The 22,322-nt window shown below is 46.3% G+C and overlaps 1 protein-coding gene across 1 annotated transcript in view; it reads right to left on the reverse strand.

The window, feature by feature from the left end:
* LOC148527163 (granzyme A-like) overlaps window positions 1-22,322 on the reverse strand; it is an 81,030-nt gene that overhangs the window by 43,017 nt on the left and 15,691 nt on the right. The window contains exon 2 of the mRNA XM_088469420.1: window positions 7,905-8,046. Within this exon, the coding sequence (XP_088325546.1) occupies window positions 7,905-8,046 (142 nt within the window). The remainder of the gene's footprint in view (window positions 1-7,904; window positions 8,047-22,322) is intronic.

Consider the following 22,322-nt stretch of genomic DNA (forward strand, 5'->3'; position numbering starts at 1 on the left):
CATTCCTTCTAGAGCTTGAATACTAACAGCCATTAGTTTCTCGCTCTGGGTCTCTATCTTTTTAGAGATGTTCTTATCATGTTCAAAAGTGGATTCTATGAGGGTGTCTACAGTGACTCCCCTCCAGCCAGGATGAACTCGGGTCTTTAGGTTCTCTTTTAGACCATCCATAAGTACAGTGACAATCATTCCCCTGTGATGAGTGCTATCTTTAAAATCTTCTAACCCAGTGTACTGTGTGATAGCCTGCAGAGCTCGGTTACAATAATCCTCTGCAGATTCACTCTCTTTTTGTTTTATGGTGAAAATTTTGCTCCAGTTAACTACTACTGGAAAATACAGTATACACCCAATTGAGTTACAATGCGGGAAATGTTACCTTGGTTAACTTCGTCTGTTAAGGGAACATCTCCATCCAATACACAATCCGTGATAAATTTTGTCACGTCGGTATTGCGTGTAAGACAAGCCCTTAACACCACTCGGCAATTTTTATTGGTTGGCTCGTGAGAACTACCCAAATTTTTCTTTGACATTTGGCTAATTCCTTTTTAGGATCGGGGAAATCATTCATTATGGAATTTAGCTCCGCTCTTGTCCAAGGACAATGCATTGCTACCTCCCTTGTGGGCACTACACCGTTCGCATCCGCATTCCCATTCGGAACAGTTATTGTCCGGATAGGATGCAGACCGGCCGCACTGCTACTTTTGACCTTATGACCTGGCTGGGGGTTTAGTCTATTACTGCTAGGTATAGGGTTAACAACTTCCTCTACGGGTGCAGTGGATGTTAACACTTCCTGTACTATCAGTGATGAAGATGGCGGCACCACTTGTGCTTGTCGTGGTGGAGCATCTAACGTGTGTACAGCATGGGAAATGGCAGACATAACAATAGGCTCATCATCCGCATCATAAACATTTTCCTTATGATTACTTAAGAGAGGGTACAATTTACTTGTTACATTTTTATGTTTTTTTTCAACATCTGTACCTGCACCGCCATCCGCATAGGGCGGCGGTGGTGTGCGTGAGCCACTGACAATACCTTCCACAACGGTACATTGCTGCACGTGCACGCTATCTCGCGGCATGCATGAACCGCAGTTTAGCGCTGCGGGTGTACTCCGGTAATGTGCTCGCGACGCTAGTTTGCATCGCTTGCACACCTTTAAGCCACACATCCCCTTCATGCTGCCATAATTTTAAACACTCATTATATTTTACATTTTTCACTCGAGAGCACACCATACTGATGCTATCTCAGGCATTGTTCAATATATCCTTATCAAAGCTACCAATTCTGGGAAACGGTCTAACACTCTTCATCGTCATCTTAAACCATACATCACAGTACCTAATTGCATAAGCACTGTACTTAGTATGCATAATACTGCGTGCCGACCCAAGCGGCGCCTCCCACAGCAGCACATCATCGTCTAACATCTCTACTGTTTGCGTGGCTCCCATCTTGGGAAAACCCCTACGTTTTTCAATAAAGATTTAAACCGGTGAAAGACACTCAAGACACTTTCACTTACCTGTGGACATCTTGGAAACAAGGCGTATCCACAAACCCTATGAAAGAATATCTAGATGCTTCCACGCACCTATGGAAGAAGCTGCTTCCACGCAGAATCCCTTTTTGACTACCTTTCAACTGCTAGGGGGTAATACTTACCTTTTTCTTTCCAGTTGATTTCGTCCATCCTCTCTTCAGTTCACAATCACAATTTAGCCAAAACTATGCGGTTCAATTACAGTGCTCAAATAAGCCTAACTGATTACTGAATACTGTAATCACACTGAGAGCCGAACCCTAACAAAAATAACAACCCATACACCTGCTATGTGTATAGTAAACGGTAAGCTACTACCGAGTCACTAGGCCATCTCCTACGCCTAGCACTTAAGGGTCCTACGATACCCTTAACATTTAGGAACTGTTTTACACCCTAAACCAACACATGCTCACTGTTACACACTTTTTTCCTGCGCAGAAAAAGAATACACGTTCACCCAGCTATTGGCAACACTGATAATGCAATCTCAACAGCTTTGTTTAAAACACGTGGCAGCAATACAGGAAATATGTATACGCTATTGTGCGACTAGTCGCATACACAATAATGCAACTACTACACAACACGTATTATGACTTTTACGCTATAGTGCGACTTAGTCGCATACACAATAATGCGACTTCCCCTTTTTAACACACAAAACAACAAAAAAACTATCGATGAAGGAAAACAAACTTTTTCCTCCCTCATCCCTGGATTCTCAATCAGCGCTCCTAAAGTCACAATAACAGGTAGCGGACTCTCAGCAACAACAGTGGTAACAGATTTCGAAGGCACAATGCGTTCTCCTGTTAGGCGCCTCCACCCTTTTGCTGAGAGATTGCTACCGAGTGTTACCTAGTGACCGGTGGCGTGATTAATACTGCGAGCCCCCAACTATTGATACCTGATTCAAACCTCTATGCAATCCTACCTATACCTTCTAAAATCCTGCCTATACCTTCTAAAATTGTCGCAATTTAGCGTATTGAGTCGCACAGTAAATATATGCCTTCAGACTTTGAATGTGGTTCCAAAGCACAAAAAGTTATTATTCAGTATAAAAAAAAACAGATGGTTACACGCCGTGATCTAAAGACAATTAGCACAAATAAATCATACAGACCCAAGGTACAGTTGTTATATACGCACGCTCTCCGGGCCCAGATACCAGCATCAGCATTAGAAACCTCCGTCAACAGCACAGCAAGAAGACTCCCGATTGGGGTCAGAGAGCGCACATACTGTATATACTCTTTCAGGGATTGGCAATACAATAGGCAAGTTTGGCATGATTCCATTGGTTCTTCTTAAAGGTGTTTCTGTTACAGGATAGTTTATTGGACAATTTCAAATGGACACAAACAGCCTCCAACCGCTCTTTGGGCCTGATTCAGACCCAGTCGCAAGCGCTGAGCGCTCGCAACCGGGTCGATGGTGGCCCAGAGCGCATGCGCACGACGGAGCCGGCTCCGTCGTGCGCATGCGTGAGACCCGGATAGCGACGGGCAATCCGTCGCTCTGGGTCTCGTACCAAAGGGGCCGTGCTGTCGATGTTGAGTGACAGCACGCCCCCTTTGGTGGGCGGGCCGGGGGAGTGTGAAAGCCTCCGTTTGGGGCCGGCCCCACTAACATCACGAGTGATGTCAGTGGGAGAGATTTCGGCTCTGCTAGAGCCGAAATCTCTCTGGGGCTTGCGGCAACGAGACCCTACCACAAGGGTCTCGTCGCAAGCCTGAGGGTCGCGATGGTCTTGACCATCGCGAACATCTTCCTGGCCGCTCGCTATAGCTTTTGGTGGTCACCCACAGCTATGCGAGCGGCCAGGAGGCCGTTCTAAAAAAAAAAAAAAAACGGCCCTGATTCAGAGCGAGCACTCTGTCAGAGGGTCCGGCTTTGAATCGGGGCCTTTGTGTCCTTCTTCCCGCTGCAAGCTAATCTAAGCTGCTAACATTACAGAGTACATTTTAATGTTTTAACTCTCTATAGTCCATAGTTTGCAGACGCATGTTCCAATCTTCTCACCGATGGTACCGGAAATCTGTGGAGACACAGTGGATCAGTACAACATCAGACACGGTCTGCTTACCATGTACTAAACCTTAGATATCAGATAACCTTTATTACACTGAATAAACCTTGAATATTACACTTTAATACTAGGGAACCTTTCATGTAAGTGTGCAGTGTGTAAGTATTGGGGAATTGGGAAAAGACGCTAGTTAGCGTTGTGCGACTATGTGTTTTGTGGAGTATACTATAGTGCGTGTCTTGCAGGGATAATTAGTTTATATGTTTTAGCGACTGTCTGTATTTATGTGGTGAGGACTTTTAACTTCTTTCTATTGCGTGGGAATCGCACGATGCTAAATAATAGCATCGCCGTATGTACTTATAGTGCCAAGTTTCACTAAAATGGCGCTGGGCGGCCAGTCGCAAAATGGCGTCTCATTGCCATTCGCAAAATGGAGTCATGCAGGTCTAATTTTAAACCGATCCTGTCTCAGCCAATTATCCAGCTTCGACACTTGAGTGGTATAAAATAATGTGTCTGTCCAAAATAAAGGCAGTGTGGTTTTGGAAATACACAGGTCTTGTGGTTTCCCATCATTCTCTGGCCGTAAAATGCATTGTGTTAACTGTTGGCTGGCCGCTGTATGTGAGCTGTGGAGGACAAAGGATCTATTAAGATCAGCGTTACCAATATATATAGCAGATATACAGCAATAGTGCATCTCAGTGCATCACACTGGCACCTCATTCATAGTATAATATGCAGCATATAGAAGTTTTTTTCTTAGCAACATTTTTCTATATCAACACATCAATATATGTTCATTGTGATCTAATCTTTTTAATTATTTTGATTAATATTACCATTACTATCACCTTTCACTTGTATGCTTACAGTTCTAATATTCAGGTGCATCATGCACATTACCACATATTCAACAATAACCAGCACACAGGATCATATATTGCATTGTTTGGGTACCTATTATATACATGTATACATGTATACTCAGGTCCACTGACTCATCCAGAATTTGACTCTATAGTGACATATTACATAAAGAGCTTATCACATATAGATATATATCACACTGTGTTCTCTCTTTCAGTTTTGTTGTTTATTACTCTAGCTAGATCGCATACACACAGAACAGAACACTGATACATATTTTCTTCCCAGGGGCGGGAGATAAGGTACACCCACAGACATGGTGATTGGTCTCATGACCCTATTAATGCAGAACCATCATAGACACACACGTGTCACACACACTGACTGAGGGTAGTCCAGCGTCATTCCCTACCATCCAAGTGGGCACAGAGGGGGAATGTAACCATGTGGCGAGCACAGCGAGCCACCGAGCCCAAAGTGTGGCGAGCGAAGGTAACCCCCGATGGGACAACTTTCTTGTTTAAGTGGGGACAACTTACTTGTTTAGCTGGCCTTCATGGGCACGAACTGCACTTCTGCCCTCACTCACCTCACTTCCAGATCCCTAGCAAGAAGGGGAAATAAGCTCTACTACTGACTGAGGGCCTGATTCAGAGCCAGACGCTCTGACCAGAGCGCTCGCTCTGAATCAGGGCCCTCCTACCTATTCTTGGAGCGGCCTCTTGGACGCTCGCATAGCTGCACTCACAGCTTATGCGAGCGTCCATGATGATGGTCGCGATGGTCAAGACCATCGCGGCCATCGGGCTTGCGACGAGACCCTGCGGTAGGGTCTCGCTGCCGCAAGCCCTGGCGTGATTTTGGCTCTATCAGAGCCAAAATCGATCCCACTGACATCACTAGTGATGTCAGTGGGGCCGGACCCAGACGGTAGGCGTTCCCATGGGAACGCCTCCGTCTGGCAGCCAAGCCCCCGGCACGCCCACCAAAGGGGGCGTGCTGTCACTCACCATCGACAGCACGCCCCCTTTGGTGCGAGATCCCGAGCAACGGATTCCCCGTCGCTCGCCGGGTCTCGCGCATGCGCACAACGGAGCTCCCTCCATTGTGCGCATGCGCACTTGGGCACCATCAACCAGCTTGCGAGCGCTCAGTGCTCGCGAGCGGGTCAGAATCAGGCCCTGAGAGCAACGCGCTGACCAGGAAGTGCGGCTTCTACCAGCATATTGCCGTCAGGTCTGCCAGCTGGCCACAGCGTGGAGGATCCCTCTCAGACTCCAGGGATCTGAACTAGATTACCACATCCAGGCACCAGCTACTACACCAGCGGCATGCAGCATAGGACCTTTGGCTGTGTCTAAGAGTGGGTATCCTCACTACAAGGACTCGGGGTAGTCTTAGCATGGGATGTCATGACTGCAGACTCCTTTCTGAAATTTACTTTTACTGTATACCCTGTGAATATATACACCTAGCAGAGGTAACATACAATCTCCACATACAGAGAGGGACTGGTTCTCCAGATTCCTCAATCACCCCATTGCAATAGGGAAGAACATAAACCCCCTTCAGTAGCTGTACCTGGAAGTGACGTGAGTGAGGGTGGAAGTGGAGGTTTCTGCCCACACTGTTCAGGAAAATAAGAAAGTCAGCCCCTTTGCGGGCTCGCTTCGCTCACCACGCTGCGGGCACGGTGGTTCGCTTCACTCACCACAAGGATATATTCCCCCTCTATGCCCACTTGGATGGTAGGGAACATTGGACACTGGCAGATGACGCCATCGTACATCTATGGAAGGGGATCTATCTCTTCCCATTGCAATAGGTCTAGGAAGGTGGTTGGTACATATACCATAAGGGTCATGTAGGTACACAGTACCATAAAGTAAGTAGCCCCCTAAAGGGGCTCACTACACATCCCTACCACCCACATCTAGACAATAAATTCCAGCTTTTCAGAAGAGATACTTATGGAGAGGAGGAATGATGAATTCCTCCGGTAATTAGGAAGAACTCAATGTGAGTTCTAAACCTAATTACCTCCAAATAATTGAATGTGATAATGAATAGACCCTTATTAACAAATGTACCTGTAAACTAATTATGTAAAGCTGAAGCAGGCATGGTTGTACTGTATATTACAAGTATAGTAGGCATACTAAATGGGCACTTGACCGTTTCTATTTTATGTTGCAAGCAAATAAAAACACAACTCATTTCCCTTCCTGCATTGTCCGGGGCTGGTTTTACATTATGGCACACTGATCCGTGCAGTGCTTTGAATCCGCTGCTGGCTTTCAGCAGAATCATTAATCTATTTGGCAGCGGAGCCTATCGTAAAGGGGGCAATCTGACTGAAATCGCACACAGAAGAAACGGATGAGTATCACCAATGGATCTACATAGACAGTTAAATATGCTGCTTAGTAAATTTATGATTTTGAGTCCAAAATGTTCCAGTGCAAAGCACTGGGGAGGGGGCGCTGTGAGCCCCTCAGCCTGACACAAATCCGGAGGGGGGGCACATTCAGTGTGATCGCTCCCCCCCACAGGCAGAGGAGAGGAGTCTGCTGCTGCTCAGAGCAGTATTCCTGGTCTCCCACTGCAGCCCAGCACACAGCAGCACAGGCTTATGATTGCTGTATTAAATGTACCCCCTTATGGACCTCATTTACAGCTAGGAACAAACACAGCTACGGTAGATCGTGCTCACAAATAATAGACCACTTTATTTTTAGACTGCAATTTAGAGGTGAGCCATTTTGTGTCCCCTACCAACTATACATTTGGTGCACATTTTAGATTTGCTCTGCAACATTTCTGCACCTTCTAGCTGGCTTTCCTAATAACTCTGAATTAGTACTGTACATCTTTTCTGGAAAGGTGTAACTATTATACTATACAATGAGTTGTAAAAGCTGCTAGAAATAGCTGTTCTGCAGTGTGTGTTAATATTCAAATAGTATTCCTGGTTTTTAGTGGGATTCTGGGCACATGTAATATATTCCTGTGCTTGCTATAGTTGGTAACAGAACTACTCCTGCACAGTGGCGTCACTAGTGTTACCCAGTGCGACTACTCACCCAGTCATCCCCACCTCTGCATACTTTGTGTGCGCCTTCGGTCCGCGTGTGAAAGGGGGTGTGTCCTCATGCCTGCAAAGCCACGCCTACTGTTAAATGCTGTTTATGGGGCATTACCGCACGACACGCCCCCATTCATGTCATGCTGGTGGCTTGACTAGTGCATTGGGAGCTGCTGGGCAGCCCCCAACCTCCCTAGTAGAACAGCTCTGCTATTTTGGTGTCACCCCTTCAGATGGTGACACCCGGTGGGGTCTGCACCCGTCTAGTGACACCACTGCTCTTGTATACCCCTGTGTAAACTGTGATGCACTTACTGGTAATTTTAATATTCAAACTCATAAATACTTACACTTTGCAATGAGCTGCTGTTAGCACCCAGTCATCTTTTATTAAAGTTCCTCCACACGAGGATCCCCCTGTTTTCAATAGAGCCATGTACGGTCTAGAATGAGGAGCAGCTTCTCTCCCTGCTATGATTTTAACACATTCATCTGCAAAGAGATAAAAAATAAACATACAGGAATAACATAAGATACAAAGTAGCCACAGTATTTTTTTTCTTCCTGAAAATTATGGCAACTAGGGGTTTACATGAATGTGGACGGGATGTACTAAGGGCAGAAATGCGGTAAACCCCCACCCCCCAAAAAAATGCAGTTTTAAAATCGATCAACATCTAAGTGGTGTTTCTGGGGCTAAATCACATATTTACTAAAAACCAAATAAAAAATTGTCGATGTGGATTGATTTTGATTGATTTTTAAATCAATCAAAGTCGAGTTTTAGTAAATATACCCCTACATGGGGTATATTGCGTCTTTCTGTATGCAGAGTATTTGCAAAACAAATTACACCAAACAAAAAAAACTAATCACAATAGGTATAATTATGACTAGATATATAATTATCTGGAAACTCCTGGTCCAATCAGAAAGATTACTGGAACCCTCGCCACAAGATAACTATAGAACAAAGAAGCGCTGGATCCAGATAACAATTTAATAACACAATTGAAAACCACAATCAAAATACATTATAACGGCCCGTGGCCTGTCAAGTTAAGATGGTGGACGCTTAGTCTCAGAGCTCCATCCTAGAACACACTGGACCCCAGCCGTGTATCACAACACCAGTACTATTGTGTGCCAGAACGGTCCCTATCATCTCTGGACCTCCTGGGCTACCTGCCTATGCAGTTAGCTTGAAGATCTGAGGCTGTACACTTCCCTAGTGACTGTGACTTGCACACGCAGCGGCACCCGCCGACGCCATCTTGGGACTCCCTCCCTGGCCCCTTCCGACTGCTCCACCCGCAACACCGATTCTACTCACCGGCTGGAATCTTGACGGGGTGACTGGAGACTGGCGCTATCGTCGGAGACCCTCTGGCTGCCGCTGGACTCCTTCTCTGATGAGTCTGCAGATCGAGGCCTAGCCCAGCGCTAAAGCCGCATACTGGAGTTCCCGGCGCTGGCCACGATGCGCATGCGCGGCTGCATGGGCAGAACCCTGAAGATCTGAGAGGGCTGAATATACAACTACAGCTCTGCCCATTACTATACACCTACTCCAGGTGAGAGGATACGCTGTCCTACACTCTCTGCTGGTACAGCCAAGCGCGATCCCACATATCCCCGGAGGGTCCCTGGAGATACCAGGGGCCGGACCCGCGAATTACGGGAAGCCGCCATCTTGTTCACCCTGCTGCAGCTGCTCCAGCCCACAGTCACACCATTCAGCTGGAGCCTACCATTCGGGTGTGGCGCTGACTGTGTATCCAATCTCCCGCGATCTGCTCCCTGCAGTTGGTAGTGACGGGATCGCTGCAGTGACCCCCGGACCCCCCCACAGATCTACAATACAGGCATCACTAGGAACATCTCCCTCTGGCGCTCTCCTGGATGCTGCGACCACAAACAGAACCGCACCAGGAATCTTCAATTGAGATACTCCTGTCCTCCCTCCATACTGCATAGGAGCGTCTCCTGCTGCTTCCAGTTTTCCTGCAGTGAGTTTGCCGGGATACTGAGTGGCCCTCCAACAACTGCCCTGGGGACTGTTCTACCTCTGCTACACTGATACTGCCTTTATCGGTCCCCCCCACCACTCCTCCTTTGGACTCTTGCCTTCAGTCCTAGTGGATTGATTTCTCCTCTGTGATGTTTTTTTAGAGGACAAGTCCTCTGACCCCTAGGTGCTTAGATACCACCCCCTTTCATCATTATCAATAACATATTATATTGGTGATACCAAGTTTTCTATTTCCCTGGAATCTTATTTTCTCTCGACAGAAATAGCCCTCCTCCGTGGTTCTGCCTTGGCCTCCAAGCAGATGTCCGCTGCCAAACATCCCAAATAAGGAAGGGGTGATATCTCCCAGTACTTCACCAGAGGCGTTAGGTCCTCCCAACAAAGAGGTCCTCCCTCCCCCACTGTGGTCAATATGGATAAGGAAAGTCCCTCACTTCCTGCCCCTTCCACTAAAGAGGACATCTTGGCTCTCTGCTCTCTTATTACGGAGTTCAAGGACTCTCTTGAAAACAAGCTTGACAAAGCAGTGGCCTCCATCAAATCTGATATCTCATCTCTAGCCACGAGAAGCTCCAAAATAGAATCTCGCCAAGACAGTTTTCAAAGAGCTCTCAACAAAACTGGTAGGGATCTGGATCACATTATTACTGAACTCTCAGACCTCTGCAGAGGACTTGGAAAATCGAGAGCATAGAAATAACTTCCGCATACGCAACATACCAGAATCCGTGTCTCTGGAAGCCTGGAACCTTATCTTCACAACTCTTCTCCTTTCTGATTTCGGATCTTGGAGAACAGAGAATACCCTTGGAAAGGGCTCATCGCGCCCTCCGGCCTAAACCAAGAGATAACGACCCTCCCCGAGATGTGATAATGCGCTTCCTTAGTTACAAGGATAAGGAACTTGTTCTGGCCCAAACCCGTGGTAAGCCCCATATCCTCTTCAACTCTGTTAATCTCCAATTCTACCAAGACCTTTTTTTCAGGACTTAACCAGAGCTCTTTCGTAACAGGAATATCCGGTATCGTTGGGGTTTCCCTTTCAAGCTCATTGTTGACCTGAATGGTAAATCAGTCTTCATCCGAGATCTTCGAGAGTGCAAGGACTTATTAACCCACCTAGAGGAATCTGGTCCCCCTCCTGGCAATGATTCCCCTGATCCGTGAGTGATCTTCCTCTCCGAGTTTATACCTTGATTATGCCCGCTGTTTTTGCTCTTTGTTTCATGCTTCTGTAACTCTTCCAAGGAACTGGTAATTTAATGTCTAAGTCTACGGTTTGCGATATTATTGGATGTTTATGGTCTAGTGTTCACCAATTCAATTATCAATATTTTACTTTATGTTTATAATTTTGTTTCCCTCTCCCCCCCCTCCCACTTTTCTTTTTATTTCTTCCTTCCCTTTATCCTACTATATATAATTGATATAGTGGGAATATTCCATGTGGCAATGCTTTGATTATGTTTTACTGTCTCTTTATAACATTCCATGTCTATGTAATTTTTCTAATAAACAGGTACTCTATTAATTATGGTTTATGATGTTATTAAATGATGTTGATCTAGGCTACTCCAATTAACATACCATTATCTTCCTCAACGTATATCACTTTACTACCCTTTCTCCATCCTCCCCTTCCGCCTTTATATTAATATCTCTTTTTTCCCCCCTCAGCACCCAGGGGACATTGCAGTCCACTCTCTCTATAAACTATTACGATTTCAGGTATTTTTTCTAAGTAAATTATTTTTATTTATTTTCCCTAGGGGTGCTTCAGGCTATTTTGCCTGCGCCTCTCTGGACAATTTTGTCCTAGTCTCTGTGTACTTCTCCCCACATTTTTGGTTGGGTTTACGTACTCAGCCCTAGCTCCTTCTTTATTCCTATTTTTTCTTTTCCTTTTCTTTTTGGTCTCATTCTCCACCTCTTTTCTCTTCTTTTCCTATCCCTTTTCTCTCCCTAGGCGAGTCGTGGATTCTGTCTAATTTTTCACGTTTACTAAATTTTTATTTGATTTTCTTTGCTTCCATGAATGTCCGAGGTCTCAATACCCCCCAGAAACGTTCGCATCTGTTCCGCACCATTTGTAGTCTTAAGGCCGACATTGTCCTTTTACAAGAAACCCACTTCCGATCCCCTGACCACCCCTCCTTGCTTTATAAACAATTCTCCAAGTTATTTTACTCCTCCAGCATGACCAAACACAATGGAGTTGCGATCCTAATTAACAACAAACTGCCCTTCATACATAGCTCTGTTCATACTGATTCAGATGGTCGTTATATTATTTTAACTGGTAGATTGGGACATATAGACGTCACTATTGCTAATATCTATGCTCCTAATGTAGGTCACCAGCACTTTTTTAAGTCTTTTTTTAGCTCACTGCATAAGCGACGTATTGGTTATTTGTTTCTTGGCGGAGACTTTAACTGTGTTCTGGACCCTGCTTTAGATAAATCCTCCCACCAGGCCTGTCACCAAGTATGCCCTCTCTCCAGATCTCTCACTAAACATGTTATAGAAGCAGGGATCTCGGATACATGGCGCTCTCTCAATCCATCTTTAAGAGACTACACCTTTTTTTCTGCTCCTCACCGTTCATACTCAAGAATCGACCTAATGCTCTGCAGTCTCTTAGTCTCCAAACACCTCATTAACGCTACGATTGTCTCAAATTCTTGGTGCGACCACTCAATTGTCACCTCTTCTTTTGACCTTTTTGATACTCCGGTCAATGAGACGCTATTAAAAATTCCTCACTTTCGAGCAAAGATCAATGATGTTTTGAAGGACTATTTTCCCTTAACGTGCCTGATTCTGGCTGTTCTTCAATTATATAGGAAGCTCATAAATGCATCCTCCAGGGCCATATTATCAGCTATGTCTCACACAGGAATAAGGAACATAAACAACTTCTCAAGTCCCTTACGGAACAGGTCCATCAGTTGGAAAATCTCCATAAACGTACCCCTACGGATGCCATTTACAGGCAACTGGTTGTAGCGAAATCTGCACTTAATGCTATTATCTCATTGAGCAATCCCTTAGAAGGTTAAACCAGCGCTTCTATGAAAAAAGCAATAAGGTAGACACTTTACTAGCCAACCGCCTGAAGGCTCGCAAATCTCTTCTAGCAATTCCGGTATTCAAGGTTCTCTCTGGATGTCTCCAATATAATCCCATTAAAATTAACTCTATTTTTAGGGACTATTCTACTCACCTCTACAATCTCAAAAATCATGACTCTCCTCTACCCGCACCATCAATTCCTACTTCTGAATATCTTTCCTCTTGTGTCCTACCTGATTGACTCTACCACTGCTGCAGATCTTAGTCTTTCCATAACTGAAGAAGAATTAATTAATGCCCTTAAAACCCAGAAACCCTCAAAAGCACCAGGTCCAGACGGGCTCCCCTTTTCATATTACAAGGTTCTCTCACTTCCCGCCTTACGACCTCCTTTAATCATGTCTTTGAGGGCAGCTTTTTTCCTTCAGATACAACAAGAGCCAAAATCACAGTCATCCCAAAACCAGGTAAAGACCCCCAACTTGTGACTAATTATCGTCCAATATCCCTTTTAGACACTTACCTCAAACTTTTCGCTAAAATCCTAGCAAATAGATTAAATCCTATCCTCCCTTCTCTCATCCACCCAGATCAGGTGGGCTTTGTGCCTACCCACCAAGCACTTGATAAAACCAGACTAACAGTGAACTTGATCCATCACGTCAATGCCCTTAGGCTTCCCTCTCTCCTTCTTGCCCTTGACGCCGAGAAGGCCTTTGATAGTGTCTCTTGGCCTTTTGTGACAGAGAATCTACTTGGCTTTGGCTTCAAGGGCAATTTTCTCCAAGCCACTAGAGCTCTCTACTTCAATCCTTACACTTCTGTTTTAGCAGGAGGCCTTCTTTCAGACCCCTTCCCTATCTCAAATGGAACCAGGCAGGGATGCCCACTCTCCCCACTTATCTATGCTTTGATTATAGAGCCCCTAGCTTGTAGGGGTATGCAGTCGGGAAGCCGGCGGACCTAATCCCGACAGCCGGTTTCCTGACTGTCATACCCCGGCAAGGGTCTGAAGACAGGCGTCAATATGCTGATGCCTGTCATTAGATATACGCCGGGAGACTGACGCCCGGCATCCCGATCAAAGGGACTCCGAGTGCCGAGCGCGGATAGCTGTGGGGGGTAGGGTTAGGTTTAGGGTTCTTGGGGGGGACTTAGGGTTAGGCACCCCCCTGGGAGGTTAGGTTTAGGCTAGGGGAAGGGGGAGTTAGGGCTAGGCACCCCCGGGGGGAGGTTAGGGTCAGGCACCCCCCCGGGGAACTTAGGTTTAGGCAGCGGGGAAGGGGACTTAGGCTTAGGCACTTAGAGGGGTGATTAGGGTTAGGTACTGGGGGGAGGTTAGGGTTAGGCAACCCTAAGGGAGGGTTAGGGGGTAGAATTAGGTTAGCTAATACTTACCTGAGGACGATCTGGATTTCCACTGCTGCCGGGATGCTGGTGTCGGGATTCCAGATCATACTGATTCCCCTGAAGGATTCAAGCAAGTACTGACATCTCTGGTATCTCTATTGGCAATTCCTCATACAAACTCTCTCTTTTCGCCGTCGATGTCCTCCTCACCCTCACCAATACTCTGATATCTCTCCCGAATCTCTTCCAGGAATTATCTCTATATGGTTGCTTGTCTGGCTACAAGGTAAACCATGATAAATCTGAAGCCCTGCCCATCCATATTCCAAGTGCATCCCTGGACCTCCTTCGTCTTAATTTCACCTTTGCCTGGAGGACAGATTCTATTAAATACCTTGGAATTCATCTCACAAAATCTTATCACAGTCTGTACAAAGGAAACTATCCCCCCTTATTCCATGCAATTGAGCAAGATATTTCTTGTTGGCGTACTCTTTTTATCTCCTGGATAGGACGCATAAACGAAATAAAAATGAATGTTCTTCCCAAAACTATTATATCTTTTTCAGACCCTCCCTGTTCCTGTACCCCCACCGTGTTCTCTCTTCTCTTCAATCATTCTATGGTAAGTTCATTTGGAACAACAGAAGACCTCATCTTCGCAGGGAGATCCTTTTCAAAAAGCTCAGTAACCGGAGGTCTCGGCCTTCCATCACTATCTAAATACTATCAAGCCTCCAGGCTTAGCCAATTGGCAGCTTGGCACTCCTCCAAAGGCACCAAACGATGGGTTGACCTGGAATCTGAACTCTGTAAAGTCACCTCCATTTCCGATCTGCCCTGGCTCCTTCGGAAACATAGGCCCCCCTCAGCTCTCTCAGTCCCCTCAGTTGTTCTAACTGTACTTTGTCTATTTGGGACTCTCTCTCTTCTAAATTTGCTTTGTCTACCTACCCTTCGCCCCAAACCCCCCTGTGGAATCATCCCTCTTTTCCCACCGGCAACTCACACCATATGGCTACTACCTGGTCAAAGATTGGCATTACCCGTTTCCGTCACATCATTGGTAATTTTGCTCCGCAATCATTCGCCGACATCCGCGAGAAACACTCACTCCCGCAAACCTGTTTTCCATCCTCTCATTCTCTATGCAATACCACATAGTAAATGTAGTACACCACGAGTCTTCAAAACAATACTATAGACAAGTTTCACAAAATTTGGTCCTCGTGGTATAGGTTTAACAATGCGACCCTTCCTGGTCTATCTTAAACGCTTATTCTCTATTCTGGTGTCAGTCTAATATGTGTATTTATATATATATATATATATATATTAGGGGTGAGCGGGTTCGGATTTCTGAAATCCGAACCCCCCCGAGCCCCCCCGATCCGAGTCCGATCCGAGTCAGGCTCGACTTTTCCCGCCTGACTCGGATCTGAAATCGAGGCAAAACGTCATCTTCCCGCCTTCCGAGTCTCGCGGGTTTTGGATCCTATATAAGGTACACACGTCGGCGCCATTTTCTCACTCGGCTGTGGACAGTGAAGAGGGAGGGTGGGAGTTAGGGCTGTGTAGTGTAGTGTAGTGTAGTGCTGCTGTTGTCCACTACTTCAAAGTCCATAGGGGCTGGCTGTGTTGTGCTGTGCTGCTGTTGTTAATAGGGGCTGTGTCCACTACTTCAAAGTCCATAGGGGCTGGCTGGACTGTGTTGTGCAGTCAGTTCTCCATAGGGGCTGTGTCCACTCCAAAGTCCTGTGCAGTGTCCCAGTCCTAAAGGAGTGCTGTAGTGTTGTCCAGGGGGTGCTCTGTCCATCAGGGGTGCTCCCCCCAAGTGCTAAAAAAATAATATATTTTCTGTGTTTGTGAATTGTGTGCGCAGTAGCCGCACGTGCATCAACAAAGTAGTGCCAAGCGTGCGCCTGTGTCATAAGTAAAGGGCCGGCTGGCTTGACCGTTAAGGGTGCTGTAACCCCCGAAAGTACACTCCAGTCCAAACCAAAAAAAAAATAATTTTCTGTGTTTGTGAATTGTGTGCGCAGTAGCCGCACGTGCATCAACAAAGTAGTGCCAAGCGTGCGCCTGTGTCATAAGTAAAGGGCCGGCTGGCTTGACCGTTAAGGGTGCTGTAACCCCCGAAAGTACACTCCAGTCCAAACCAAAAAAAAAATTATTTTCTGTGTTTGTGAATTGTGTGCGCAGTAGCCGCACGTGCATCAACAAAGTAGTGCCAAGCGTGCGCCTGTGTCATAAGTAAAGGGCCGGCTGGCTTGACCGTTAAGGGTGCTGTAACCCCCGAAAGTACACTCCAGTCCAAACCAAAAAAAAAATTATTTTCTGTGTTTGTGAATTGTGTGCGCAGTAGCCGCACGTGCATCAACAAAGTAGTGGCAAGCGTGCGCCTGTGTCATAAGTAAAGGGCCGGCTGGCTTGACCGTTAAAGGGTGCTGTAACCCCCAAAGTACACTCCAGTCCAAACCAAAAAAAAAATTATTTTCTGTGTTTGTGAATTGTGTGCGCAGTAGCCGCACGTGCATCAACAAAGTAGTGCCAAGCGTGCGCCTGTGTCATAAGTAAAGGGCCGGCTGGCTTGACCGTTAAGGGTGCTGTAACCCCCGAAAGTACACTCCAGTCCAAACCAAAAAAAAAATTATTTTCTGTGTTTGTGAATTGTGTGCGCAGTAGCCGCACGTGCATCAACAAAGTAGTGCCAAGCGTGCGCCTGTGTCATAAGTAAAGGGCCGGCTGGCTTGACCGTTAAAGGGTGCTGTAACCCCCGAAAGTACACTCCAGTCCAAACCAAAAAAAAATTATTTTCTGTGTTTGTGAATTGTGTGCGCAGTAGCCGCACGTGCATCAACAAAGTAGTGCCAAGAGTGCGCCTGTGTCATAAGTAAAGGGCCGGCTGGCTTGACCGTTAAGGGTGCTGTAACCCCCGAAAGTACACTCCAGTCCAAACCAAAAAAAAAATTATTTTCTGTGTTTGTGAATTGTGTGCGCAGTAGCCGCACGTGCATCAACAAAGTAGTGCCAAGCGTGCGCCTGTGTCATAAGTAAAGGGCCGGCTGGCTTGACCGTTAAAGGGTGCTGTAACCCCCAAAGTACACTCCAGTCCAAACCAAAAAAAAAATTATTTTCTGTGTTTGTGAATTGTGTGCGCAGTAGCCGCACGTGCATCAACAAAGTAGTGCCAAGCGTGCGCCTGTGTCATAAGTAAAGGGCCGGCTGGCTTGACCGTTAAGGGTGCTGTAACCCCCGAAAGTACACTCCAGTCCAAACCAAAAAAAAAATTATTTTCTGTGTTTGTGAATTGTGTGCGCAGTAGCCACACGTGCATCAACAAAGTAGTGCCAAGCGTGCGCCTGTGTCATAAGTAAAGGGCCGGCTGGCTTGACCGTTAAAGGGTGCTGTAACCCCCGAAAGTACACTCCAGTCCAAACCAAAAAAAAATTATTTTCTGTGTTTGTGAATTGTGTGCGCAGTAGCCGCACGTGCATCAACAAAGTAGTGCCAAGAGTGCGCCTGTGTCATAAGTAAAGGGCCGGCTGGCTTGACCATTAAAGGGTGCTGTAACCCCCGAAAGTACACTCCAGTCCAAACCAAAAAAAAATTATTTTCTGTGTTTGTGAATTGTGTGCGCAGTAGCCGCACGTGCATCAACAAAGTAGTGCCAAGAGTGCGCCTGTGTCATAAGTAAAGGGCCGGCTGGCTTGACCGTTAAAGGGTGCTGTAACCCACAAAGTACACTCCAGTCCAAACCAAAAAAAAAATTATTTTCTGTGTTTAGCCGCACGTATATATCAAATCGATATAACATAAATGGAGGACCAAACTTTCTCCGATAAAAATAAAATAGAGAAAGATCAAGAACCACTTCCTCCTAGTGCTGAAGCTGCTGCCACTAGTCATGACATAGACGATAACATGCCATCAACGTCGTCTGCCAAGGCCGATGCCCAATGTCATAGTAGAGGGCACATACAATCCCAAATGGCAAAGTTCAGGAAAATGACCTTGAAAAAGACATTTAAATCAGCTGAAGAGAAACGTAAACTTGCCAATATGCCATTTACGACACGGAGTGGCAAGGAACGGCTAAGGTCGATCCCTAGTATGTTCATGACTAGTGGTTCAGCTTCACATGACGATGGAAGCCCTCCTCCCACTAAAAAAATCAAAAGAGTTAAGCTGGCAAAAGCACAGCGAAGAACTGTGCTTTCTAAGAAGATATCACAAATCCCCAAGGAGAGTCCAAGTGTGGTGGTGGTTGCGATGCCTGACCTTCCCAGCACTGGACGGGAAGAGGTGGCTCTTTCCACCATTTGCATGCCCCCTGCAAGTGCTGAAAGGAGCACCCACAGTCCACTTGCTGATATGCAAATTGAAGATGTCACTGTTGAAGTACAACAGGATGAGGATACTGGTGTAGCTGGCGCTGAGGAGGAAGTTGGCGAGGAGGATTCTGATGGTGATGTGGTTTGTTTAAATCAGGCTCCGGGGGAGACAGTTGTTGTCCGTGGGATGAAAAAGCCCATCACGGTCATGCCTGGGCAGAAGACCAAACATTCCACCTCTTTGGTCTGGCAATATTTCTATCCAAATCCGGACAACAACTGTCTTGCCATATGTACCATATGTAAAGGTGAAATAAGTAGGGGTAGGGACGTCAACCACCTAGGAACATCCTCCCTTATACGGCACCTGCAGCGCGTTCATAAAAAGTTACTGTCAAGTTCAGAAACTTTGGCTAAGACCGTAAGCAGTCCAGGGACACCTAAATCCCGTTGTCCTGTTGTATCCAAGCGCCTGCAAACCACACCGTCAACTCCCTCCTCGTCAATTTCCTCCTTAGTCAGGATCGGAAGTAGTCCTGCAGGCCATGTCACTGGCATGACTGACTCTCCTATCCGGGATTCCTCTGGAGGATCCTGCATTGCTACGCCTACTGCTGCCGCTGCTGCTGTTGCTGCTGCTGGGAGTCGTTCATCATCCCAGAGAGGAAGTAGGAACACCACTACTTTTACTAAACAATTGACCCTCCAACAGTCCTTAGCGAGGAGGATGAAGTACGACAGCAGTCATCCTGAAGCAAAACGTATAACTGAGGCCTTGACTGCTATGTTGGTGTTAGACGTGCGTCCGGTATCCACCATTAGTGCAGTGGGATTTAGACAATTGATGGAGGTAGTGTGTCCCCGGTTCCAAATCCCGTCTAGATTCCACTTCACTAGGCAGGCGATACCGAGACTGTACAGAAACGTCAGAAAAAGTGTCCTCAGTGTCCTGAAAAATGCCGTTGTACACAATGTCCACTTAACCACGGACATGTGGACAAGTGGAACAGGGCAGACTAAGGGCTATATGACTGTGACAGCCCACTGGGTAGATGTATCACCTTACGCAGCAACAGCAGCAGCGTCACCAGTAGCAGCATCTCAGAAACGCCAGCTCGTTACAAGGCAGGCTACGCTGTGTATCACCGGTTTCAGTAAGAGGCACACCGCCGACAACCTCTTAGAGAAACTGAGGGAAATCATCGCCCAGTGGCTTACCCCACTTAGACTCTCCTGGGGATTTGTGATATCTGACAACGCCACCAATATTGTGCGGGCATTACATCTGAGCAAATTCCAGCACGTCCCATGTTTTGCTCACACAATAAACTTGGTGGTGCAGAATTTTCTGAAAAGCGACAGGGGCGTGCAGGAGACGCTTTGGGTGGCCCGAAAAATTTCTGGCCACTTTCGCCATTCAGCGACTGCGTGCCGAAGACTGGAGCGCCAGCAAACACTCTTGAACCTGCCCCGCCATCACCTGAAGCAAGAGGTTGTGACGCGGTGGAACTCAACCCTCTATATGCTTCAGAGGATGGAGGAGCAGCAAAAGGCCATACAAGCCTATACATCCACCTATGACATAGGCAAAGGAGGGGGTATGCACCTGACTCAAGCGCAGTGGAGAATGATTTCCGTGTTGTGCAAGGTTCTCCAGCCCTTCGAACTTGCCACACGTGAAGTCAGTTCAGACACTGCCAGCTTGAGTCAGGTCATTCCCCTCATCAGGCTTTTGCAGAAGCAGCTGGAGAAAGTGAAGGAGGAGCTAAGACGGAGCGATTCCGCTCGGCATGTGGGACTTGTGGATGAAGCCCTTCATTCGCTTTGCCAGGATTCCAGGGTGGTCAATCTGTTGAAATCAGACCACTACGTTTTGGCCACCGTGCTCGATCCTAGGTTTAAAGCCTATGTGGTGTCTCTCTTTCCGGCCGACACAAGCCTGCAGAGGTGCAAAGACCTGCTGGTGAACACACTGTCAGCTGAAGCGGAACGTGACACGTCAACGGCTCCTTCTTCATTTTCTCCTGCAACTGGGGCTGCCAGGAAAAAACTTAGGTATCCTAAGCAACCCGCTGGCGGTGATGCAGGGCAAGCAGGACCAAGTTTGGACATCTGGTCCGGACTGAAGGACCTGGCAACAATTTCTGACATGTCTACTGTCACTGCATATGATACTGTCACCATTGACAGAATGGTGGAGGATTACATCGGTGACAGCATCCAAGTAGGCATGGCAGACAGTCCATACCTGTACTGGCAGGAAAAAGAGGCAATTTGGAGGCCCCTGTACAAACTGGCTCTATTTTACCTGAGTTGCCCCCCCTCCAGTGTGTACTCCGAAAGAGTGTTTAGTGCAGCCGGGAACCTTGTCAGCGAAAGGCGTAGGAGGTTGCTTCCACAGAATGTGGAGAAGATGATGTTCATCAAAATGAATTATCAGCTCTTCCAGGGAGACCAGCCTCCAGAAGGTACAGAGGGACCTGTGGTGGTGGATTCAAGTGGGGACGAGTTAATACTTTGTGAGGATGAGGATGTACACACTGAAGAGGGTGAGGAATCGGTGGATGAGGAGGATGAGGATGACATCTTGCCTCCATAGAGCCAGTTTGTGCAGGGACACATTAATTGCCAGCTTGTTTTGTGGGGGCCCAAACGAACCAATCATTTCAGCCACAGTTGTGTGGCAGACCCTGGCGCTGAAATGATTGGTTTGTTAAAGTGTGCATGTCCTGTTTATACAACATAAGGGTGGGTGGGAGGGCCCAAGGACAATTCCATCTTGCACCTCTTTTTTTTCTTTGCATTATGTACAGTTTGGGGCCTAGTTTTTCAAACTGCCATCCTGTCTGCCACTGCAGTTTCACGCCTAGATGGGTCACGTGTTTGTGCCGCCCACTCGTGTCGCTTAGCATAGTCATCCAGCTACCTCGGTGCAACGTTTTGGACATAAAAACACTATTGTGAGGTGTGAGGTGTTCAGAATAGACTGGAAATGAGTGGAAATTAAGGTTATTGAGGTTAATAATAGCATAGGAGCAGAAAAACCTACAAATTCTGTGATTTTAGCTGTTTTTATGCTTTTTTAAAAAAAAATACAGATCCAAAACACAAAACCCAGAACCCAAAACACGGAAGGGTGGTTTTGGCAAAACCAATCCAGATCCAAAACACGAAGAAAGATCCAGATCCAAAACCAAAACACAAAACACGAAAAGTGGCCGGTGCACACCCCTAATATATATATATATATATACAGTCAGGTCCATAAATATTGGGACATTGACAACATTTTCAGATTTTGGCCTCTATTCACCACCACAATGGTTTTGAAATGAAACAATCAAGATGTGCTTTAACTGCAGACTTTCAGATTTAATTTGAGGGTAATTACATCCAAATCGGGTGAACTGTGTAGGAATTACAACAGTTTCAATATGTGCCTCCTACTTTTTAAGGGGCCAAAAGTAATGAGACTATCAACTCAAAAGCTATTTCATGGACAGGTGTGGGCTATTCCCTCGTTATTTCATTATCAATTAAGCAGGTAAAAAGTCTGGAGTTGATTCTAGGTATGACATTTGCATTTGGAATCAGTTGCTGTCAACTCTCAATATGAGATCCAAAGAACTGTCACTATCAGTGAAGCAAGCCATCATTAGGCTGAAAAATCAAAACAAACCCATCAGAGAGATAGCAAAAACATTAGATCTGGCCAAATCAACTGTTTGGAACATTCTTAAAAAGAAAGAACGCACCAGAGAGCTCAGCAACACCAAAAGACCTGGAAAACCACAGAAAACAACTGTGGTGGATGACAAAAGAATTATTTCCCTGGTGAAGAAAAACCCCTTCACAACAGTTGGCCAAATCAAGAACACTCTCCAGGAGGTAGATGTGTATGTGTCAAAGTCAACAATCAAGAGAAGACTTCACAAGTGTGAATATAGAGGGTTCACCACAAGATGTAAACCATTGGT

Source organism: Taudactylus pleione, unplaced genomic scaffold, assembly GCF_031769625.1.
Source record: "Taudactylus pleione unplaced genomic scaffold, aTauple2 ptg000092l, whole genome shotgun sequence".
Classification (NCBI taxonomy): Eukaryota; Metazoa; Chordata; class Amphibia; order Anura; family Myobatrachidae; genus Taudactylus; species Taudactylus pleione.